At 35.7% G+C, this 19,555-nt stretch overlaps 1 protein-coding gene across 4 annotated transcripts in view; it reads left to right on the top strand.

Annotated features, from left to right (window-relative positions):
* The window catches only part of MSR1 (macrophage scavenger receptor 1), an 84,703-nt gene extending 79,844 nt beyond the window's left edge, over positions 1 to 4,859 (top strand). For all 4 annotated transcript variants that reach the window (XM_033226014.1, XM_033226006.1, XM_033225997.1 and 1 more), the window contains one exon: positions 2,897 to 4,859. In XM_033226014.1, coding sequence (XP_033081905.1) covers positions 2,897 to 3,030 — 134 coding nt within the window. In that variant the 3' untranslated portion in view covers positions 3,031 to 4,859. The remainder of the gene's footprint in view (positions 1 to 2,896) is intronic.
* The last annotated feature ends 14,696 nt before the right edge of the window (positions 4,860 to 19,555 follow it).

Genomic DNA, 19,555 nt, shown 5'->3' with positions numbered 1-19,555 from the left:
GGTTGCAGTGAGTCAAGATCACGCCATTGCTGTACAGCCTGAGCGACAGAGGAAGGCTCTGTCTCAAAAAAAAAAAAAAAAAAAAAGAGAGAGGGAGAGAGATCTTCTATGTATATATAAAATCAATATCATATATCATATATATATATAAAATCAATATCAATCCCTACAACCCTCAAATTATAAAGGAAATCAATAGATGTATATATGGCTAGGTATACAGGTGGAAAGATGAGAGAGAGAGAAGAGAGAGAGGAAGAAGATTAGAGACTAAAAACATACCTAAGAAACACACATACTTTTTGTATAGCTTTCCACTGACTAGAAATAATAGTTCAGAGGCACAAAGAAAATAATAACAACGACAGCCCCAACAACGAAAATCGTTGAGTAACAGTTATTATCTAAAGAAATAAAAACAAATTTGTTTTTTATCTCATTGGTTTACACAAGGATAAAATTTTATGAATTTTATACTATCTCTGCATTAATTTTTTAATGCAGAAAACAATTTGGAATGAGATGGAAAATATGTATTAAATAAATTTTTCCCCTGGGCTCAATAGTCTTGAATATATTAATGTAAAAATAAAACAACAAATCTTTGGAAATTACTTCTATAATTCTCTCTAGACATCTGTGTAACCAATAAATATCACTATGCTTTAAGTATCATGATGTTCTGTTGCCTGGATCTATTCTTTGTAATTTTGAGAAAGTCATACACCCTTTCTGAGTCTCAGTTTATGTATCTATGAAATTTATGAAATGGAGATAATTACCATTATTTAACAAGGTTATTATAAAAAGTAAATTTAGAAATGTATGTGAAAGGACCTACCATATTACCTTATACACAAGCGCTTAAAAAAATTTCACTCTGTTTGAAACTTTTCCACATAGCAAAAGACAGAGATACCAAATTCCACAATACATTTGTCACATCCATGTGTCCTCAGAGGAAAAATAACCGGACTCTGTCTCAAAAAAAAAAAAAAAAAAAAAAGAATCAGAGGCTCTAGATAAGGTATTTGCTCTGGCATGAGTACATATGTGATCTCAGGTGCTTCATCTATGTAGAAGATAAGCCCTCCCAGGAAGTCAGTCCACAAGAGTGTGGAGTTTGGTCTTGTTCACTCATGTAGGCACTCAAAGCAGATTTGCTAAATAAGTAAGTCTAACAATGAAGGAGGTTGCAGTAAGTCATTGATTAAAGGCAGTGGCTCAGGGTAGACACGGGGTTGGAATGCTATGTGACTTTGAGCACACACAGTTCCTTATCCTCGCTGATTTTCAGTTTCCTAAACAGTAAAATGACACAATAATGGCATTCAGTTTTTGAAATTTATTTGAGGATTCCATGGAATAATACATCAAATGTGTGTTTCCTGTCACATAAAATTCTTAAAAGAGTGGACTTAAATTTTCATTATTATGAGCACAACCTTGGTATTCTAACATTCATGAATTCCCTTACCGTAGTTTCTAAAAACATGTGCTTACATGTCAGCACATTAATCAACTAAATAATGTCTTTCCTTTGCTCTTCATATTGGGATGACCTTGCTGGTGTCGTAGACATTTGGAGAATTCCCAGTCTCAATTTCCTTTTCCTGGATTGTACAAATTCTGCACTGCTGAAATCTAAATTCACTGACTAGACCTACAAAATATAATGCAAAAGCATCACAGTAGCCCAGGTTCAGAATTCATGGAGCCATTCTCGCACTCTCCAAATTATGACAGAGCCATGGCTTTCACCAAAAGTTTAATTTCAGTTTGTTTATACAATTTATAAATGACAATAAATATAATAGATACAATTTACAAATGTCTCAGTACTTTGGCTTCCTCCTGTATTAACATGGGCATAGTCTTACTATTTGCGCAATTGTTTGTATATGCATGTATTTTTAAGTAGCCGTTTGAGGCTTTCAAAAAGTTTTTATAGACTTTATATACCTAAAAGGAAACCCAGATATACAAACACATATACATATACAAACATGCTCACTCATACAATCACAAACACAAAAGGGAACATGTCATGCCTAGTAAGATTAATTTGGGAACTAAAAAGTATCCCTGGCAAGGTTTCTGATTTTGAGATCATATTCCTTTACTCTTTTCCTTCTTCTGCCTTAAAATTTCAAGTCAAAAAGGCTCAATACTGTTATAAACACCTCACAAAATACTTGGGCTCTCCAACTTACTATTACTACTCTCATAATTGATCAGCTCATGAAAACCTTTGCTCTATCATTTTCTTGCTGTTTGTTTGTGCTTGCAATTAGTAACATTCTTAATCCATGGTTTCCTTACAGGATGGTTTGTAGGCCCTTGGCTGATTAGATTAGTTCTACTTTAATTAAAAATAGATAATGTATTTGATAAACTAGGCAGACATAAATTGAAATACATGGGAAGATAAGAAAAGGAGGAAGATGCTGTGATTAAGTTTTCCTTTTTCCAGTTTATCTTACATGCAAATATACCCCCAAGACCCTTTGACATATATATACACTTGGATCATCAGGTTATTACATACACCCATGATTATTAAGGCTGAAACTTTCTTCTTTATTTTTAGATTAATAATAAAACTAATTTGTCAAATCCGTTAAAAAATTCTTAATCTCTACTTTCATAGAACTGTGTAGGTACCTTTGTTATAGCTCTTGTTACTTTGCATTTTAGTAGTTTACATGTTAACAGTATAAAGTGTTCTGAAGCAGGAGATTCATGTTTGATTCCTACTAGAGAGCACAGAACTTGCATATAGAAAATAATGAACACTTTTTTTGTTTAATTAGTGAAGGAATTAATGGCTTTGCCCCACACGAACAGAAACACTAAACTCTAAATTTACTAATGCAGTTGCACCTCATTATTGCAGGTACTGGTCCAATATGGCTGAATGAAGTGTATTGTTTTGGGAGAGAATCATCTATTGAAGAATGTAAAATTCGACAATGGGGGACAAGAGCCTGTTCACATTCTGAAGATGCTGGAGTCACTTGCACTTTATAATACATCATATTTTCATTCACAACTATGAAATTGCTGCTCAAAAATGATTACCTTCTTCCTGTAAAATCCATTTAATGAATAAGAGATTAAGAATATTGTCCAAATAATATTTTTAAGTTACAGGATTAACATATTGAAAACCTTCATACTTACCATTTATATCTATATTTAAACCATTTTAACTTCAATAGGTTTTTAAATGGAATTTTCTAATATAATGACTTATATGTTGAATTGAATATATTGAAGTTTATAGCTTTCAGATTACAAAGGCCAAGTGTAATAGAAATGCATAACAATAATTGACTCCAATTCATAACACGTTCATCAGAAGATTACAATTTTTTGCTCTTCTTGTCTTTGTAATCTATGTAGTTGATTTTAATTACTTTCTGAATAATAGAAGGATTCAGAAGATATCTTTTGTGCCTAGACTGCAAAATCTCCAATCCACACATATTATTTTAAAAGAAGGATGTTATCCAACTATTAAGATATCTCAGTGTGCAATAACTTGTGTATTAGATATCAATGTTAATGATATGTCTTGACCACGATGGACTAGGGAGCTTATTTTTCTTGTCATGTATTGACAACTGTTTAATTGAATCATGAAGTAAATTGAAAGCAGAACATATGAGAAAACTGACCATCATAATATTTGTCCAGATAATTGGTGGATCAAAAATGCCACTTGTTAACAGGAAGCTTAGTTTGTTATGTGTTTTACATTGAATAATTAGCTTGTTACAATTCTAGGACATGGTGTTTAAAATGTAAAGCTCATTACTCCATTTTAACAAACAGAATGCAAACATCTTGAGTGCAGAAGAAAGAGAAATTTCAGTTTTTTGGAGTCTTTTATGAAGTCAGTCAACATTTACAACCGGGGCTGGAGAGGGCCTCTTTAGTGCTAAAGGGACAATAACTCGGAGCATGCCCCAGAAAGTAGCTTAGCAACTTTTTGTTGGTAGTCAACCCATCCCCAGGACCACAGTGTAGAGTGTGAAAAGCTACCCAATTCTATCCTGAAAGTGACTGTCTGCAGAAAGACCCATAGTTGATATTAAAGCCCAAATGAATTCAACCTCAGCCCTGAAAATAACAGAATTCTTCAAGTTTCCTATGACCAATTCACAAAAAAATGTAATTGTAAACTAGTATTATTATGGAATTACTCTACTGTTCTTTCTTTAATAGTGGCCAATGAAAGCATAAGCTCAAACACTCTTTCATATTCTGAAGTCTCACCACACATAGTAACCAAGTGGTAGATTCACAACCCTCCAACTTAAAAAGGCAAAAACCTTACCGTGGAACTGCAATTATTGTACACAGCCTACTGAAAATGCACCTTTATCATGTAACATTCTTCTACTTGTTTAACCTTGCTGATTTTCTCTGGCAGCGTAATTTTGTGGTTAAGAGAATGAATTCTGAATGCACACTTTCTGTCTCAAACCCTGGCTGTACTTTCAGCTAGTTATTAATTCTTTGTGTTCAATTCCACTATCTAGGTATTTTCTTCAAAAGGTGAATACAATAGTTTTCGAAAGAATGATTTGCATTATTAGTCTGCTTGGGACGTCTGAGATCAGTGCCTATGGGTTGTTAATACTTTATTGCTGTCTGGTATATGTGTACTGATTTACCACTTATGCATAGTTATATCTTTAATAAGTAATCTAAAAATCCCTTTTGTATTTGAGAGAATCTACGAAGTTCAGTCCAGTCTAGAAAAGAACCTAATAGCACCAATACAAATTGAGGACTTAATTTACTTTGGAATGTTGAATTGCATTCACTCCATTAAAAAAACAGAAATTTGCGATTTGGTTTTTTTGAAAAAATAGCTCAGCTGACCAGAATGAATGTATTCTACTCGTTGAGCCATCTAGCGTCACATTAAATGCAAAATGTGGCCGGGCGCGGTGGCTCAAGCCTGTAATCCCAGCACTTTGGGAGGCCGAGGCGGGCGGATCATGAACTCAGGAGATCGAGACCATCCTGGCTAACTCGGTGAAACCCCGTCTCTACTAAAAAATACAAAAAACTATCACCTCGCCCAGCTACTTGGGAGGCTGAGGCAGGAGAATGGTGTAAACCCGGGAGGCGGAGCTTGCAGTGAGCTGAGATCCGGCCACTGCACTCCAGCCTGGGCGACAGAGCGAGACTCTGTCTCAAAAAAAAAAAAAAAAAAAAACTAGCCGGGTGCAGTGGTGTGCCTGTAGTCCCAGCTCCCCGGAGGCTGAGGCAGGAGAATGGTGTAAACCCGGGAGGTGGAGGTTGCAGTGAGCTGAGATCCGGCCACTGCACTCCAGCTTGGGTGACAGAGCGAGACTCCGTCTCAAAAAAAATAAATAAATAAAATAAAATAAATGCAAAATGTATATTTAAATAAAAGAAGAAGAAAAAAGAGCAAAGGGATGTAGAAAATGAAGAATAACCATTGATATCTAAGGGCTAAACATATTCCACCTAAATTATCTAAATAGCTTCGAATCAAAACTTTCCATTTTTTCAAAGTGTATAGACTATCGTAGTTTGTACTCAAGTAACGTATTACATTAAAGCATGTGACTATTACAAATCATATACAGTTGACCCTTGAACCACGCAGAGGTTGGAAGCACTGACCCCCTGCACAGTGAAAAATCCACATATAACTTTTGACTCCCCCAAAAGTTAGCCACTAAGAGCCCACTGGTGACCAGAATCCTTACCAATAACATAAATAGTCAATTAACACATTTTGTATTACTAATAATGTAGTCAATTAATGCATTTTATATGCATGATGTAGTGTGTTATTACAATAAAATAGAGAAAAGAAAATATTAAGAAAATCATGAGGAAGAGAAATGTATTTACTATTAATCAAGTGGAAGTGAACCATCATAAATGTCTTCATCCTTTATTGTTGTTTTCATATTGAATAGGCCGAGAAGGAGAAAGACAGGATTTGGATTTGCTTTCTCAGGGGTCGTAGAGGTGGAGGACCCATATATAAGTGGAACAGTGCACAGTTCAAACTCGAATTGTTTAAGGGTCAACTGTAATAATATTTGCTATTAAGGGTAAAATGAAATATTTCTACCCTCAGTAATTTGTTTGATCAGGATGCCCAAAGCAATCACAGTCAAGACATATAAATTTACCATCCTTGGGTTACAGTGATAAGCATTATTTACTCTCCAGAGTTGGAGAGGCTCAAGGCTGGTGAAGCTCAAGATTCCATGTTAACTAAATAAAAACAAGATTCTGGCAGAGAGGAGGAAAAAGTCAATGTTTATCAGGTAGACAATTAATAATGTTCCCTCAGAAAAGCAAAATTAGGAGACAATTATGTTGAGTTTTTTTAATTCTTTGAGACAGTATACAGGAATTTTAGGAACATCTGTTTGGCACTAGATGTGGCTTTGGCTTTCAATCACACATATAACGATAATATAGTCTGATTTTTTTTCAACTATGCATTTTCTTTGCATTTTTTCTTTATTGAATGTTAGGTAATAGATTTTTAAATGTTTTTTTCTTTAACCACACCAATCTTCTGGTCACATAACATAGTGAAATATGTATTCCTTTCTGATATTTCAGCTATTTTCCTTTGCAGAATAATTTATATTTAAAACTCTTAGAATTTATATTTTTAAAATGTCAATATCTTAACGAACTTATTTTATGTAGATGTTATTATTGAGTACATTTATTTAAACAAACAGAAACAAAGAGCAATATTAACAAAATGGTGAAGTTGGCAGGTTCATGAACTCATTGCTTTAGAGAAATATCAAAAAATAAATAGAAATTATTAGAATCAACTTTGTCAGGACTCTGAAAAAAGTCGAAATTTTACAGCAACTAAGCAAATGTTGAGTCAAGAAAAAGGCAACTTTGAAACAACAATGAAGTTTGTGATGGTTTTACCTGCCTTCCACCTATCTCCTCCTGGATGCAGCAATGTTTTTTTGTCTTGGGGCAGTGGTAGGCAGTCTACATTCGTAGCTTGGGCCCTTGGTCCCTAGTTCCACAGGAAGCAGAGACGACCTTCTTCACAAATGGTTATGTTTGTCTGTCCTAATCTGTCTAAGATATTCCTTGAAGGACTGATGCAAAGCATTCATCTCTGTTTCACTTAATTTTGAATTCAGGTTGGTAAAGCAGTGACTGTTGTTCAAAAATACTGTAAGCTGAAGTCACAACCCTCAAATGTGTGGGTCACAACATTATAGTTGAAACATGAAATAGAGAGCATAAGGCCTGGTAGCAAAAACTGAAGAGAGTTCCTTTGGGAAATTAGGGTGTTTTAAAAAAAATGAATGCAGGGAAATTTAGAAAGCCCCCTGCATGCCCAGGGAAAAACAAGTGCCTTGAAAAGAGCCTAAGGTTTCACCTTGGGCTGATCTCTAGGCTTAGTGCAAATCTGGCTAAATGTTGAAGGCGTGCCCAGGTTCAGAAACAATCTGCAATACTGAGGGAGATGGATTGTTGCTGGTTGTGTTTGTTTGTTGCAGATTTTGTATTTTGTCTTTTATTTTTGTTTTTAGTGCTTGGCATTCAAAAACACTAGCTTAACATAAAGTAAGGAACACAGAGTCCAGTGATCCTCAACAATAAAGAACACAGTCTTGGTAAAAATCATTTAGGATAGTCACAAAACAAAAATAAGCAAAAGAAATTAAAAGAATGGTCACTGAGGAAGTACAGATGTTGTACCTACTTGACAAAGACATTAAAACAGTTGTCTTAAATATGCTTTAAAAAGTAATGGACAATTAAATGAAATAAGAAAAACAATGTATTAGCCATATTAGAATATCAATAAAGAGACACAAATTACAAAAAATAGAGCCTAACAGAAATGACACCTGAAAGTACAATTACTAAAATGAAAATGTTATTAGAGGGCTTTAACAGCAGATTTTAACAAGCAAGAGAATCAGTTCATCTGAAAACAGGACAATTTAAATTGAGTCTGAGAAGCAGATAGAAAAAATAAAGAAAAGTAAAAAGAGCTTAAGGGACATGTAGGACACCATCGAGTGGGCCAAAACATGCACTATGAGAGTCCCAGAGAGAAAGTAGAAGAAAGAATATGTAAATAAATGCTAAACAAAACTTCCCAAATTTGATGGTGGACATAAATCTACAAGTCCAAGAATCTCAAAAAAACTCCAACACCAAGAGACCCACATAAAGACAAACTGGTCAAACTGCCGAAAGAAAAAGACAAAGAGAATCTTGAAAGTAGCAAGGGAGAAGCAACTTATCATATACAATGGACCTTCAAAAAGATTAATAGCTGATTTCTCATCAACAGAAACTATAAGGCCAGAAGACATTTGGATGATATATTTAAAGTACTGAGAGAAAAAGAAGACGAAACAAACCCCCCAAATCTGTTAGCCAAGAATACCATGTCTGGTGACACTGTCCTTCAAAAATGAGAGAGAAATTAAGACTTTCCCAGATAAACAAAAGCTGAGGAAGTTTATTGCCACTATGTCCTGCCCTCTGAGATATGCTAAAGGGACTCCTTCAGGTTGAAATGGAAGAACACTAGACATTAAATTGAAGTCATATGAAGAAATAAAGATCCTCAGTAATGGTAAGTACCTGAGAAAATATAAAAGCTGGTATTGTTGTATTTTATGTTTATAATGTCATTTTATAATTTCCTGCATGATTTAAAAGATGGAAGTGTTAAAAATAACTATATGTTTATGGTATTATACACATATAAACATGTAATTTGGGACAACAACATGAAGTGTGAGAAATATGGAGTACTTAGAAGCAGAGATTTTAAATGTTATTGAAGTCATGTTGGTATCAATTTAAGATAGATGTTGTAAATTTAGGATGTTAATCACCATGGTAGTCACTAACAAAACATCTAAAAATATATTCACAAAAGGGAATAAAAGGAAAATCAAAATGGTTCACTACAAAAAAGTCAACCAAATACAAAAGAAGGTATTAATGGAAGAAATGAGAACCATAAAGGTATGAAGCATGTAGAAAAATGTCAAAATGTCAAAATTAGTTTTCAGAATTACATTAAAGTTAAATGGATTAGGTTCTCTAAGGCAGCAATTGGCAGAATGAATTTTTTAAAAAATGATAAATATATGTTGTCTGTGTGAGACTCACTTTAGATTCAAAGACACAAACACATTCAAAGTGAAGTGATGAAAAAAGGTATTTCATGCCAATAGTGACCAGAAGTGAAATGATGTTGTTCTTTTAATATCAGACAAAATATAATTTAAGCCAAAAACTGTTAAAAAATGAAAAGACCATTATATATCAATTAAAGGACATTATATATTGATAAAAGAGAGAAGACACAAATTCATCAAAAAGATATAACAATTATAAACATATATGCACCAAAACTGTGAGCCCCAAAATATATGAAGCAAACATTGAGAGAACAAAGGGAGAAATAAACAGTTCAATAGTAGTTGAAGACTTCAATACTTTCAATAATGTTTAACACTTCTAGAAAGAAGGCCAATAAGGAGATAGAGGACTTGAACCACCCTATACAACAACTAGACCTAACAAGCATACACACACACACACACATATAACATTTTACCCAACAGCGGTAAAATGCACATTCTTCTCAAATGCACATGAAATGTTATCTGGCATGCAACCTATTTGTGATTGAATGGCCACCAAAAAAGCTCAATAAATCTTAAAAGACTGAAATTGTACAAGTATCTTTTCTAGGCACAGTAGAATAAAGCTAGAAATTATCATAAGTATTGCATTATTATACAAGGAAAACTGGAAAATGTATAAATTTGTGGAAATTAACACACTTTTAACCAATGGGTCAAAAATTAACTCACATGGGAAATTAAAAATACTTGGAGGAGGTGAATGAAAATTAAAACATAATACACCAACACTTAGGGAATGCAGTATAAGCTGTACTCAAAGGAAAATTTATAGCTATAAATACGTACATTAAAAAGAAGTATGATCTTTTGGTGTTATGATATACATGTTGATTTTCACCCAAGTCTCCTGGTTTATAACTTCCCTAGGCCTTGTTACAGTCTATTGTTATAATGTTGGGTGTGTTAGGCCCACCCTTTTCCTACCTTCTTTTCACCTGCCCTAAGGCAGGACTCTAGTCTTCCCTCACCTATCTGATTGTGGGTCTTGAGGCCTTCCAAGAGAAAGAGTGCTGACCTATACTTTGGGGGAAGGAATGCTGACATCATGAAGCTTTAATAAAAACCCAAAAGGGCTGAATTTGAAGAGCTTCCAAATAGCTGAACATGCAGAGGTTCCTGAAGGGTGACATGTCCAGGGAGAGCCCATGCTCCACACCCCTTCCCCCATACTTAATTCTATGCATCTTTTTATCTGTATCCTTTGCAGTACTATTTATACGAAACTGGTAAATGTAAGTGTTTCCCTGAGTTCTGTGAGCTACTCCAGAAAATTAAATGAATCCAATTTTAAGAAGGAGATGTGGGAACCCCAACGTGAAGCCATTTGTTCAGAAATTTGCAACTAGTGTTTGAGGGTATGGGGGACAGTCTTAGTGACTAAGCCTCCAACCTGGTAGATAGTGTCAGAACTGAATTAGAAGGCCCTCAGCTGGTGTCTGCTGCTTAATGCATAGGGAACCCCCCCCACACACACATATTTGGCCCCATAATTCTTCTTCTGTATCAGTGATCGTTGTTTTGGAGTGACAGTAGAGGTGAAATGCAGTTAAAGAGAGTCTTCCCTACATAGATCTCAAATTGAAAACCTAACTTTACACATGAAGAACTAGTAAAAGAAGAGCAAGGTAAACCTAAAGCTAGTGGAAGGAAGGAAATAATAGCAATTAGAGCAGATATGATAAAAATAGAGAATAAAAATACAATAAAGAGAATCAACAAAACCAAAAGCTGGTTATTTGAAAAGATGAATAAAATTAACAGAATTTTAGTAGATTGACAAATCAAACAGGAGAGAAGACAAAATAATCAGAAATGACAGTGGGGGCTTTACTACTGCCCTACAAAAATAACACAGACTTTAAAAATTTTGATGAACAAATTAGATAACATTAATTAAATGGACAAATTCCTAGAAATATACAATTACCTAAATTCACTCAACATGAAATAGAAAATCTCAACAGACCTATAACAACTAAAGAGGTTGAATTAGTAATCAATAGCTTTCCAGCAAGGCCCAGAGCCAGGTGGCTTCACTGGTGAATTCTATGAAACTTTTAAAGAATTTGCACCAGTCTCAAAGTCTTTCAAAACACACAAAAAACAACTGAAGAGGAGAAACATTTCCTAAGTGAAAATATGGGGCCAAAATTACCCTGATGTCAAAACCAGATAAAGACATTGCAAGAAAAGAAAATTACAGAACAGTAACAATATCCCTTATGAATATAAATGTAAACAAATTATTAACATACTAGAAAACTGAATCCAACAGAATATTAAAAAAGATTATACAACATTACCAAGAATGCAGAGGTGGTGCAACATAAGAAAATCAATATAATATACCACATTAATAAAACCAAGGCAAAAAAAGGCACATGATCATTTCAATTAATACAGGAAAAGCATTTGAGAGAATCCAACAAAATAGAAAACTAGAAATCAAAGAGAGCTTTCTTGACATGATAATAGGCATTTATGGAAACAGAATAACTAATATCATATTCCATTATGAAAGACTAAATGACTTCCACAAAGATCAGGAACAAGACAAGGCTTTTACCATGATAAATCAGCATTTTGTGGAAAGTTCTAGCTAGAATCATTATACAAGAAAAGGAAATAATAGGCATCAAAATAAGGAAAGAAGAAATAAAACTGTTTCTATTTACAGATGACATTATACTATATGTAGAAAATCCCAAAGAATTCGAATACAAGAAGGCTTATTAGAGATAATAAGTTCAGCAAAATTGCAGGGTACAAAATTATACAAAAGTTAGTTCTGTTTCTATACACCTATATTAAATCATCAGAAAAAGAAATCAGTAAATTAATATATATAACTATCACTATCAGATGATTACAGCATACATAATTTCTACAAATTTCTAAAAGTAGTTTTCTCAGAAGGAGAAACCTAAATATCCAAAGACAAATAATAAATTGCTTAGTCTCATGAATAATTAGGAAAATATTAATTAAAATGAGATACTGTCCTACACTTTTATACTCATTAGATGAACAAAAATTAATAAATCTATTGATTGTGCATATTTATGCAAGGAAATAAACACAAACTATGTGTTTGTATGGAGCTCTTGCATATTGCTTGTGGAAATATAGACTGGCATCATGTCTTTTGAGAACAATTTTAGTATCTAGTGACATTACACAATATGCTTAACCTGTAACCCAGCAAATCTATTTTCTGAAATCTATGTTTTTGAGACAGGGTCTCACTCTGTGGTCCAGACTGGAGTGCAGTGGTGCAATCACGGCTCACTGCAAACTCTTGCCTCTCAAGCTCAAGCCATCTTCCCACTTCAGCCTCCTAAATAGCTGGGACCACAGATGCACACCACCACAGCGGCTAATTTTTGTATTTTTTGTAGAGACAGGGTTTCACAATGTTACCCAAGTAGATCTCAAACTCTTGGGCTCAAGCAATCCACCCAACATGGTGACTCAAAGTGCTCATATTACAGGCATGAGCGACCGTGCTTGGCTGAAATCTACTTTTTAAAAAAATCCCCCTTATGTACATAAGGCATCTTGTCAAGCATGTTTGCATTGGCACTGTCATTTTTTTAATGTAATGATATCCTAATTATCCTACAGTGGCAAATGGATAAATACAACTTGTTCCATTTTTACTATGGAATACTATATAAAACTGCAATGAATAAATCAGATCTTCATATAAAAATTTCACAAAATATGCACTGACTACAGCAAATTCCAAAATGATACATACAGTATAATTCCTTATATCTATGTTAATATTCAAATATTTAAAACAATGTTTATGGACTCAAATATGTGTTAATATCCATAATCATGTATTAAAACTTAACCCCAGCATAGTGGGAACCTTTCAAAATACTACAAAAAATTCCCTATTTCCTGAATGCTGCTTTTTGAGGCAGTTTGAATGGTGCACTTAACCCAATAAAGAAGACTGGCGCTTCCAGAAAACAAGTAGGCAAATGGTGGGTAAGGAGAGAGCTGGCAGTGGTGCAATGCATCCTGAGAGGCATACAGCCCATGAGTCTAATCCTGCCAAAAGAAAAGTGCTCTGAAAACTTTAGTTTCTCATGTGCTCCATCTGTTAAGAACATCAGTAAGCCTGGTAGTAGGGCCTGAAAAGTGGCTTTTATTTTTTTACCAGAAGAAGGTCTACTAAGCAGTGGGAAATGTTGGAAATAAGAACTTGGAGTTGCAAAGAAAACGAACACTCAAATAAAGGATTTCTCAGCAAGGCAAATTTACTTCTATAGAAGGGTGGGCCTCGTGGGGGGAGTAATGGCAAGAGCACACAGAACAAAGGGAAGGATTTTTGTCTCTAACATAGTTAGTCCCTGCTAACTGTGTCCAGTCTCCATAGGCTGGGGTCGGACGATGCAACCTAAGCTGTTCCTGATTGACTACTTCAAATGGAACAGGGATGGGGGCTACAGAGCAGGCTCAGAACTAAGAGTACCAAATAAGGAACAGATGTGAGTTGTTACAGATTGTGAATGGATGTGGGTTACAGATTGGGAACAGATGTGGTTTAATGGATGTGGGTTACAGATTGGGAATGGGTATGGGTTACGGCTTGGGAACAGATGTGGTTTAATGGATGTGGGTTACAGATTGGGAATGGGTGTGGGTTACGGATTGGGAACAGATGTGGTTTAATGGATGTGGGTTATAGATTGGGAATGGGTGTGGGTTACGGATTGGGAACAGATGTGGTTTAATGGATGTGGGTTGTAGATTGGGAATGGGTGTGGGTTACAGATTGGGAACAGATGTGGTTTAATGGATGTGGGTTACAGATTGGGAATGGCTGGAAGGTTGTTTATCCTAACTAGGGACAAGGAGGCAAGGAAGTTAGGCTTTGAAAACAGGACAAGTGTAACCTTTGAAGAGGAACTCATTGTTTCCAACAACTTCTCTCTCTTGATTTTCATAATTTTTCCTCTTTAAACATTTTAGAATCTACCTACAAGAATAAGTACATCTATAACAACTGCAAGAGGTAAGGCCTTGTAAATACCTTTGTAATTGTTCCATCAGGGGCTGTGTTATTAGGGATGGAATAAGGACAGGCTGATTGGTAAGCTCTTGGAAGGGCTTAAGCTCACTGCATCCTATTAGATCTCCAAGGAATGCTAGATGTTCCCCGTCATGAGAGGCACAAGGTAAAACTGGCATCAGGAGATGGAGGCTGGATGGCCCTCAGGGGCTGACCCACAAGGTGTCAGACTTCAGGGAACAGCAGAGAGAGAGAGAGGGAGAGCTTGGCAGAATTCATTACCCCAGGCTGTGGGGTCTTAGAGGAGAGTTACCATACAGCTCATGTCCTCTCAGCTGGAAGAGGTAAAGGAGGTATCTTAGTTTTAGTCTGGTAGGACTTTCCCCAGAAACAATGGCCCATGACTCTGGAGGTGGCCATGCCTTCTTGATTCGAGTATGATGACTTCATCCTCTTTCTGCTGTTCAGACTGCAGTCTCGGTGGTTAGAAACACCAGGTAAGGTCCTTCCCAAGCCGGTTCAAGTTTTCTTTCTTTCCAACTTTTGATGAGGATGTAATCCCCAGGATGCTGGTATGCTAGGAACTCCAGGGGTGGCGCCTATGCTAAAAGACCTTTAGTTCTGAGGGAAGAGAAAGTGGAAGATCTGATCTTTTGTTTCAAACATAGGAATGTGAGCAGTGGAGTGTCAACAGGGCAACGCATTTGCATCTCACAAGGAGATAAACCAACATCTTTCTGAGGGGCAGTTTGGATTCTTAACAAGGCAATGGGAAGGCATTTAGTCCATGGCAACCGAGTCTCAAAGACTAATTTGGTTAAGTGACTATTCAAAATTTGGTTCATTTTCTCCAGCCTTCCTGATGAAGGCGGGTGCCAGGGAGTATGGTATTCCCATGTTATGTCTAGTGCTTGGGTTAATTTCTTAACGACATGTGCAATGAAATGAGGCCCATTATCTGCCTTACCTGGGTAGAATATTTTCAATCAATGCTTTAACTACATCATTAGCAGTTGCACTTGAAAAGGGAATCGCTTCCACCTAGTGAGTGAGGCGATCTACTATCTTTAATAAGTAATCAGTATAAATAGTCCCTTCCTGGTTTTGCAAGTGATTTAAAGCCCAGTTTAATGTGAACAATTCACAAGTTTGGGCAGACCAATTATTAGGCAATCTTCCTGACTGTTCCTGCGAGGGCTTCCCCCATCAACTACTGAATACCCATTGTGTCTTTTTCCTTCAGTTACCCAGGAAGAGCCATCTATAAATGAGTGCTACCCTATTTTGAAAGGGATCTCTCTTAAATAGGGCCTGACTTTTGTGTGATAATCAATGAAATATAAACACTAATGCTTAAGTCCTTTTAGATTTGCATTGCCTGTTAGGAAACCTGCTGGGTTAAGTGAATTATCAGTGGTTAGTGTTAAAACGTCTCTTCCTAATACGATAGCTTCATACTTTAAAATCCTTGAGTCAGTGAGCCATCTTCCTGCTTTCTGGTTTAAAACAGTTCTAACTTGATGGAGTGTGCTGCCTTACGTATTTTAGATTTGGGCTAGAGGTTTCTCTGTACATAATGAACTGTAACTTAATCAGATGTGTACATAGACTGTAACTTACTCTTGTACCAGTCATGAGTTGGAGTTGTGGCCGGCTGTTCAAACTGTGTTCCAATAAGGCAAACACTGTAACCAATTGGACTGTTTCAGTACCTCAGTTCCATTTTCTGTATGTCACTTTTCTTTTTCTGTCCATAAATCCTCTGCAGCCATGAGGTAGTATAGAGTCTCTCTGAACCTATTCCAGTTCATTGGGCTGCCTATTTGTGAATTATTCTTTGCTCAATTAAACAGTGTTATATATAATTTTTCTAAAGTTTTTCTTGTAACAAGATGTGCAGGAACTTTTAAGTGCATTTATAATATTTTAACTGTCAAGATAGATGGTGGCTTCATAGGTGTTCATTCTATTATTATTCAAACTTTTGTGTAATTTTAATTATTTCATTACAATGTTTAAAGGCAAAGGTATTGTAGTGGTGTTACTGGAAAGGGGTCCTGATCTGGACTCCAAGAGGGGGTTCTTGGATCTCATGCAAGAAAGAATTTGGGGCAAGTCCATAGAGCCAAGTGAAAGCAAGTTTATTAAGAAAGTAAAGAAATAAAAGAAAGACTACTCGATAGGCAGAGCAGCTGCATGGGCTGCTCAGCTACTTATACTTATTGTTACTTTTTAATTATATGTTAAATAAGGGGTGGATTATTCATGAGTTTTCCGCAATGGTGGACCATTCCCGCAACTGAGAATTCCTCCCCTTTTAGATCGTATAGGGTAACTTCCTGACATTGTTATGGAATTTGTAAACTGTCATGGCACTGGTGGGAGTGTCTTCTAGCATGCTAATGCCTTATAATTAGCATATAATGAGCAGTGAGGATGGTCAGAGGTCACTCTTCTCGCCATCTTGGTTGTCACAGGATTTTGTCTGGCTTCTTTACTGCAACCTGTTTTATCAGTAAGGTCTTTGTGACCTGTATCTTGTGCCAACCTTCTATCTCATCCTGTGACTAAAAATGTCTTAACGTCCTGGGAATGTAGCCTAGTAGGTCCCAGCCTTATTTTGCCCAGCCCCTATTCAAGATGGAGCCACTCTGGTTCAAACGCTTCTGACAGGGGTATATTTGAAGGTGATTGTTCGCAGAGAGAGGGAATGGTGGCAGTATATCAAATGCTGCAGAGTTCAAATGCGAGAAGTAACAAGTGTCCTTTGGATTGAAGGACCTAGTATATTCTTGTTGACTTGGAAGTTGTTTGAGTGGTGTAGTATGAATGGAGGTTGCGAAGCGATAGGAAACTGTGAGATAAAGACAAGGAATAGCAACAATAGATGGGAAAGGTATATTTATTCCAATAGAATTTTGTTGTAAGATGGTCTGGACACAGTTCAAAAATAGACCTAGCTTGAAGAGGTTTATCACATGTTTTTCTCTGTGTGTATTCTTATTGCACTTTAAACCGATACACATTGTAAGCAGTTTCTCTGCTGAGAAGCAGTAAAGATGCAGCAAGTGCTTGTAGTCATGCAATATGCATTTTTAGAGACCTTGACTGCTTTGACTTCAGGCCACTATACATAAATGACAAGCAGCCAATTAAAGTTCAACAGGATGGGTACATTTGGGGCAGATTTACCTTAAGTAGGAATGAATTAGAGGTAGAAGGGGAGTTCCCAGTCGCTGACTCAGTTTAAAGGGTTAGGAGAAAGTGAAAGATGGAGAGGAATAGATCCAAGAATCAGGAAGAGACAAATGAGACTAGGAGAAATAAAATAGTATGAGAAATGAGGATTAGGAAAAGCCTTCCTCAATTTGCAATTCCTGACCCATGAGAGTATATTTAATACTTCCTTTGCCTTCAGTAAATTAATTCACAGTTAAAAATGAATTATCTGTGTATAAACACATTGTAAAACTACGTGCTGTCTTCTTGAAGCAGCCAAGCTGAGGTAGTTAACTAAATGCTTACAAAAATGTTAATCCTGTGGCAACAACTACGAGAGGATTTTGTATACCAAGTAAAGTCAGAAATAAATGATCACAAATGAAGGTTAAGTCAGAACACCATCCTAAAATGTAAAAGTGGAAGATAAGAATTTAATAGTGATAATCAAAATAAAAGATAGTCAATGATCTGTTTTTAACAGGGTTGCCACATTTAGCAACAATGACAGGATGACCAGTTAAATTTGAATTGAAAATAAAAGACAAATAATTTTTACGGTATAATTATGTTCCATGCAATATGTAGAACAGACTTTATTGAGAACCTTAATTTGCTGTTTATATGAACTTGAGTTTTAACTGAGGGCTCTACATTTTACCTGACAGTTCCATTTCGCAAGTGCTCTCACTGATCTTCAGAGTTAAACAGTTACTTTCTTTCTGTTTCTTGCTCAATTTCATTTTCAATTTTTCTGTCATATTCTCTTTTTTTAAATATTGTATATCTTTCAGAGTAGTAACAAATATAGTGAAGTTTCAGTTATCTGAGATCTTATGTTTTAGACTAATTGCTTTACTTAGAACCTTTTCTCAATTATCTAGTCACACTTTGACATATTTCTGGTAATAGAGTTCATTAGTATTCTACTTTGCCTTAAAATTAATTTTGTTCGGAAGACCTAGTTCTAAATTTTATGTCTCTGAATTTTGGCTTCTCAGTAAACTTAGTTGAAAAACGCTTTGGTTATACTACCATACATTTTGTTACAGATGCAAGAAATGTTAGCTTCATATTGACAAATGACAAAGATTCTCTCCTTGACTAAACTCTAGTCAGGCTCCTCCTAAATCTCTTCACAATTAGGCCCTGACATTTGAACTTTCGTGTTCGTCTGTACATTGTCCAATTTTAGCAAGAAATCTAAGTCAGTTTAGCAATAATCCCCCATCCTCAATATCTGATCACTGTTGATATCTAATCAGGTTTCTCCTCCTCCACCATCCCAGAGGTGAGGTCTAATCATCCTGGCTAGCCTTCAGCAAGAATTCTGGTAGGTCAGCTTAGCCAGAAGCTACCCGTACTCCTGCATTTTCCCCCACTGGCTCCCCACCTTTACCCTGATCCTGCTACTTGGCTATACATTTTCACATTTCCTTGTAATGGAGCCCTATCTCGCTCCTCTATTACAAAACCTGCTTGTAGTGGCCTCCCTCAAATGAAGTCTTCCTTACTGTTTTTAATGAGTGTCATGAGTAGTTTTCCTTCCCACACAGAAACAAGCAATTTTTTAAAACATTAAAAGAATTATTCTGAAAGCGACTCTGGGAAATAGACATGGCTGACTATGTTAATAAGGATTACTTTTGCAAATGTGGCTCATGTGGAACTCTGTACCAATTTCCATCAACCCCCTTCTTTGTGCAGTAAAAGACAGTCAAGATATTCATTTAGGGAAATCAATCCTCCAAACTTAAGGTAGATTTCATTGCTTAATACTCTCTCCAAATACAAATATAAAAATGGATTAAAATGATTTATTCCAAGAGCAATGCATTTCTCTCAGTAAATTTTAAATGCATTAAGTTTTACTTTGTTACATGAAAAGGGTGTTAAAGTACATTGTATTTTACAAAAAACTTTCCATGCTTTGCAGTTGTATTCAAATCTGTATCTTCATTTCCCTTGAAATTATCCATGTGAAATAAACATTTATAATTTGATTCTCACTAAATGTAACCTATTAACATTTCAAAGTGTTCTTCTTAAGGTAAATAGCTTTCTCAAGATAAATAACATTTTA

This window comes from Trachypithecus francoisi, unplaced genomic scaffold (genome assembly GCF_009764315.1).
Source record: "Trachypithecus francoisi isolate TF-2019V2 unplaced genomic scaffold, Tfra_2.0 Contig01440, whole genome shotgun sequence".
Taxonomy (NCBI): Eukaryota; Metazoa; Chordata; class Mammalia; order Primates; family Cercopithecidae; genus Trachypithecus; species Trachypithecus francoisi.
The sequence above is the reverse complement of the archived record's forward strand: the minus strand, read 5'-3'. Positions and strand labels throughout refer to the sequence as shown.